Here is a 6,022-nt window from a genome sequence, read left to right as displayed (position 1 = left end):
TAAGAGACAAGCAACCGGAAACGGAAGTCACTTCCCGGATATTTCCGGAAGAGGCTGTCATGGCTGCCCTGGAGGACATAGAGGCCTTACAAGATGAAATTGCCAGGCGTGAAGAAGAGTTGGCTTCGCTGAAGCGGAAGCTGACTGCAGCCCTGGAGGCCAAGCCGGAGCCCGAGCGTCCGGTCCGGGTATCACCGCTGCTACCCAAGGCCACGCTGTCGCGGGACGAGATCCTACGCTACAGCCGCCAGCTGCTGCTGCCGGAGCTGGGCGTGCGCGGTCAGCTGCGCCTGGCGGCCGCTTCTGTGCTGGTGGTGGGCTTGGGCGGGCTGGGCTGTCCGCTGGCTCAGTACCTGGCGGCGGCCGGCGTGGGCCGTCTGGGTCTGGTGGACCACGACGTGGTGGAGACGAGCAATCTAGCCCGCCAGGTGCTGCACGGCGAGGCGTTGGCCGGCCACGCCAAGGCTCGGTCGGCGGCGGCCGCGCTGCGCCGCCTCAACTCGGCGGTGGAGTATGTGCCGTACGCGCGCGCGCTCAGCGAGGCTTGGGCGCTCGACCTGGTCCGCGGCTACGACGTGGTGGCCGACTGCTCGGACAACGTGCCCACGCGCTACCTGGTGAACGACGCGTGCGTGCTGGCGGGCCGGCCGCTGGTGTCCGCCAGTGCGCTGCGCTTCGAGGGCCAGATGACCGTCTACCACTGCGACGGCGGGCCCTGCTACCGCTGCGTGTTCCCGCGGCCGCCCCCGGCGGAGACGGTGACCAACTGCGCCGACGGCGGCGTACTCGGAGTGGTGCCCGGCGTGCTGGGCTGCGTGCAGGCGCTGGAGGTGCTCAAGATCGCCGCTGGCCTCGGCACCTCCTATAGCGGCAGCCTGCTGCTCTTCGACGGCCTCGGGGGCCATTTCCGCAAGATCCGGCTGCGGGGCCGTCGGCTTGACTGCGTCGTGTGTGGTCAGCAGCCCACCGTGACCAGCCTGCAGGACTATGAGGCCTTCTGCGGCTCCTCGGCCACCGACAAGTGCCGCGCCTTGAAGCTCCTGAGCCCGGAGGAGCGGATTTCTGTGACGGACTACAAGCAGCTTCTGGATTCTGGGGCGCCCCACGTGTTGCTGGACGTCCGGCCTCAAGTGGAGGTGGACATCTGTCGCCTGCCACACGCTCTCCACATCCCTTTGAATCAGTTGGAGCGCAGGGATGCCGACAGCCTGAAACTCTTAGGGGATGCTCTCCGGGAAGGGAAGCGGGATTCACAGGAAACGGCTGTTCCCTCTGTGTATGTGATTTGCAAACTGGGGAACGACTCCCAGAAAGCCGTGAGGGTCCTGCAGTCCTTAACGGCAGTGCCAGAGTTAGACTCCTTAACCATTCAGGATATTGTGGGGGGACTCATGGCTTGGGCTGCCAAAATTGATGGGACATTTCCACAATACTGAGGGGGACACCTTGTGATCTGCGTGGATGGTTGTGGGATCTCGAGGATTTATTAGCAAATTTATTGCTATTTATTAGCAACTTCTCAATGTAGGGAAGAACCTGGATTCATAGTCTGAATAAATGGACTCTTTTGCAAGGAGCTTTTAAAGAAAACAGGGCACAATAGTTTCTGAGGGAAGCCTTGTGTTCTGGGCATTTGTGCTGTACCTCCGACATGTGACATGGAATGTGGCATGGTACTGCACGTTTCCCACCTGTTCCAATCAAAATGCTGTCTGGGCCATCGTTTTATACTTGGAATTAAGATGCAGTTTTACTACATCTTAGTCTAACTGAATTAGTCACAAGTAGTACACGTGCCTTCAGGCCATTTAAAAATATATTTATTTAATTTTAATTTATGTGCATTGGTGTGAGGATGTTAGATCTCAGAGTCACAGACAGTTGTGAGCTGCCATGTGGGTGCTGGGAATTGAACCTGGGTCCTTTGGAAGAGCAGGCAGTGCTCTTCACCACTGAGCCATCTCTCCAGCCCCCCTTCAGCCCATTTTTAATTAATGTTTTCTTTCTTTCTTGTTTTTTCAAGACAGGGTTTCTCTGTGTAGCCTTGGCTGTCCTGGACTCACATTTGTAGACCAGGCTGGCCTCGAACTCACATTGATCCTCCTGCCTCTGCCTCCCGAGTGCTGGGATTACAGGCGTGTGCCACCATGCCCGGCACGGCACTAACTATTCTTAGAGAGGTTGGGGAGATGGCTTAGCGCTTGCTGCCCTCCCGGGGTTCCTGGTTTGACCTCTAGCGCTCCTGTGCTGGGTCACAACTGTAACTCTAGTACCACAGTCAGATGCTGACTCCAGCACCAGGCAGGGCCATGGACACCCAGGCAGAACACTCGTGAAGTTTTAAATTCTAAAAAAAAAAAAAGTAAAAACATGCTGAGTCTTAGTTCTGCTTCAGATGATAGGATATACCCCTTAGGAACACATAACATGCAGTGTTTTCATTGTCAGGAAGTTGATCTGTTGTGGAACCTACTGTGAATATCAGAGCGCAATCTTGACAGTTTAGCAAAACAAACGGAACCGCTTTGTGGCCCATCAGCTTCCCTCAGAAGTTGCTAGCATTTTTCCTGTGCGTAGCTTTAGTGTCCTCCATATGCTATGCCTGTGGTTCCCTCATCTCAGCCCCTTGGCAGTCAGTCCTTTCACGGGGCTCAACCTGAGACCACTGGAAACCACAGATGTTTATATTATGATGCATAACAGCAAAATTAGTTATGAAGTAGCAACAATAATAATTTTATGGTATGGGCCGCCATAACGTGAGCACTATTCCAGGGTTGCAGCCCAGGAAGGTTGAGAACCGCTGGGTTTGTTTAACTACATTGCGCCTGCTTTGGAGTCTTAATCCAGGTTCCAGCCTTTGTTCTCCCTTTGTTTTCTGTTTTGGTTCACTCTGCTGTTTCCCAGCATCTTTTATGTAGGTATTTTTATGTTTATTTACATAGTTAACAGTTTCACCAGGCCTGTTGGTACAGCTGTGTCTTCCCGGCTACTCCAGGCTGAGGCAGGAGGATCACAAGTTTAAGGCTTGTCTGAGCTACAGAGTGAGTCCAAGTGCAGTCTGGCCACCTAAGCAAGACCTGTATTAAAATATAGACTAAAAAGTGAGTGTAGGACAGTGGTAGAGCAGGTGCCTAGCAGGCAGCAGGGCTTGGGCTTCATCTCCATGGCACAAAAGAGCAGACACCCCACCCTGCTCCCTGTAGACAGCAAAGTTTATGTGACTCCCAAAAGGGTGTTGGGGATTGAAGCTGGTTCCCCTGAAAGAGCAGCCAGCGCTAAGCCGTCTCTCTGGACCCAGGCTTCTGTTTGTTAAAAAGGACAAAAACACTGTAGTCTCTCAGCAGCTTACTGATGGGGTGCACTGAACAGCACGGAGGACGGGTCAGCAGGGCTCTGGAGCAGGTGTCTCCCGACCACTCCAGGTGCCGTGCACCTGCGCATCCTTGTTTCCTAGCCCTTTCTTTACTCATCAGGCAGGGTCTTGTTTGCAGCCAAGGTGGCTTTGAAATTCAGTGAAATTTGGTTTTTCGAGGCAGGGTTTCTCTGTGTAATAGCCTTGACTGTCCTGGAACTCACTTTGTAGACCAGACTGGCCTTGAACTCCTAGAAATCCACTTGCATCTGTCTTCTGAGTGCTGGGATTAAAGGTGTGTGCCACCGTGCCCGATCTTCCCTGGTATTTTGAAGAACTCATATTGCAAGTAATTTTTTTTTTTAAAGAAATGTTTACAACTGCCTGTAGACCAGTCAGAATGAAAGTGGGAGAATGGGGCAGAGGAGTCACAAAGGTAGTTTTGGAAGTTTGCTACTTTTGTTTTAGGTTGGATTAAACCCACGGATTAATTTCTGGCAGCAGCAGGAGAAAAGTACCAAATAGGTTAGGTCTAAAAACTGCTGAAAAAAGGGTCAGCAGAGATGGCTCAGAAGCAAAAGGGGCTTGCTGCCTTTGCAAAGGTCCCAGGTTCAGTTCTCAGCACCCACATGGTAGCTGACAACTGTAACTCCAGTTCCTAGGGATCCAACACTTTCTTGGGGTCTCCGTGATCACTGCACAAAGAGGGTGTACAGCCATACAGTCAGACATACACTTGTAAAATAAAAAGAGGAAGGAGGCTTTTCACTGTAGTTGGAACCTGAATGCTTATAAACAGTCTGCAACAGAGAAGCTGTTTGTAAGGATGGTAAAGTGCTGGTCTGGACACAGCCATAGACGAGACAGGTGGCTCCCTCAGCGTGTGCTTCCACTCTAGAGACAATCCAGCTGACATCACACTGAAGATGTACAGAAAAGCACACCAGGAAGCACCCTTCCACTCAGCCTGCTTTTCAACTGTGTCATTTTGAGCCTGGCAGTAGTGGCGCACGCCTTTAATCTCAGCACTTGGGAGGCAGAGGCAGGCGGATCTAAGAGTTTGAGGCCAGCTTGGTCTACAGAGAGAGTTTTAGGACAACTAGGGCTAAACAGAGAAACCCTGTCTTGGGGAAAAAAAAAAGATGCTGGGGGAAGAGGGGCCAGAGAGAGGGCTCAGAGGTTAAGAGTGCTGCCTGTTTTTTCAAAGGTCCTGAGTTCAATTCCCAGCAACCACATGGTGGCTCACAACCATCTATAATGAGATCAGGTGCCCTCATCTGACCTTCAGAATAGTGTATAAATAATAAATCTTAGAGAAGGAGGAGGAGGAGGAGGAAGTGGGGCTGGGATGTGAGACCCAGGGTTGGGGAGCTGAGTTAACATTCAAGAACACTTAGTGCCCTTGCAGAGCCACACGGCTCCCCACCATCTATAACTCCAGTCCCGAGCTGCAACACCCTCTCTGACCTCTGAGGGCAGCAGGCAGGAAAATAGTGCACAGATACACATAGTGCACAGACACATGCAGTGCACAGATACACATATACACATAATGCAGAGATAAGCATAGTACATGGATACATACGGTGCACAGATACACATAGTGCATAGATACACTACATAGATACACATAGTTCACAGATACATATATACACATAGTGCACAGACACATGCAGTGCACAGATACACAGTGCACATATACATATAGTGCACATATGCAGATAGTGCACAGATAACATACAGTGCATATACACAGAGCACAGATAACATACAGTGCACATATACACAGATACATATAATGCACAGATACACACAGTACACAGATACATATAGTGCACATATACATATACTGCACAGATATTCAGTGCACATATATGTAGATGTATTTGCTTTTTATCTATTTTATTGGGTTTTTATACCTCTACCTCCTTTCCAAGTCTTATTCCTTCCAACCCCCCAATACTTGGAGAGAAAATGTTAGAGCGGAAAAGGCATGTAGGTCTCTTTAAGCTACTTCCTGCCGATAGGGTCGCTGAATTCCTTGGGGCAAGTCCACTCTTTGTAGTCAGGATGTCTCCAACTTCTTATCGAACTGCAACAACAGCATGCAGGGGCGGCATGGGGAGCAGCAGCTTTCTTCTTCCTCACAGTGCCCCCTCCCTCTCCTCCAGAGTCCCCAGAATTAGACTATCTGCAGCTGGCAGATCATGGCCCTGCTATTGTACGAGACAATCATAGTTAATAGCTATGGGCCAACTGAAGCATATGCCACACCTGGGAATAAAACAAGAACACACATAACATACCTGGGGTTTTTAAAAGAAAACAAAACTCTTACTACACATATATACATAGTGCACATATCCATAGTGCACATACACATATGCACATAGTGCACAAATATAGATGCAGACAAAACACACATGTACATAAATAAAAATAAACTGTCTTAAAGTGCAACAACACCACTTCAAGGCCCGCCCTCACTGAGAGGAAGACAAATCATCCAACCACACACTGCATTTCCTAAGGTTTCTACAACCTCCCAAACGGTGGCCCCCTCTGGGGACTACATGTTGATGCAACCTCAGGGCACACTGCCCATTCAGACCACAACACTCTCCATCCAGGTCTACAGACACATCTGTCCGCAGAGCCCAGAGCTAT

General features: G+C 50.6%; 1 protein-coding gene across 1 annotated transcript; it reads left to right on the top strand.

Annotated features, from left to right (window-relative positions):
• Window positions 1–55: 55 nt before the first annotated feature.
• MOCS3 (molybdenum cofactor synthesis 3) lies at window positions 56–3,722 on the top strand. The gene has a single exon (XM_084775031.1). It carries the CDS (start codon window positions 60–62, stop codon window positions 1,434–1,436), a length of 1,377 nt encoding a protein of 458 aa, XP_084631157.1. The 5' UTR covers window positions 56–59; the 3' UTR covers window positions 1,437–3,722.
• The last annotated feature ends 2,300 nt before the right edge of the window (window positions 3,723–6,022 follow it).

This window comes from Acomys minous (assembly GCF_964271855.1).
Source record: "Acomys minous genome assembly, chromosome: 3".
In the NCBI taxonomy this organism is placed as follows: Eukaryota; Metazoa; Chordata; class Mammalia; order Rodentia; family Muridae; genus Acomys; species Acomys minous.
The sequence above is the reverse complement of the archived record's forward strand: the minus strand, read 5'-3'. Positions and strand labels throughout refer to the sequence as shown.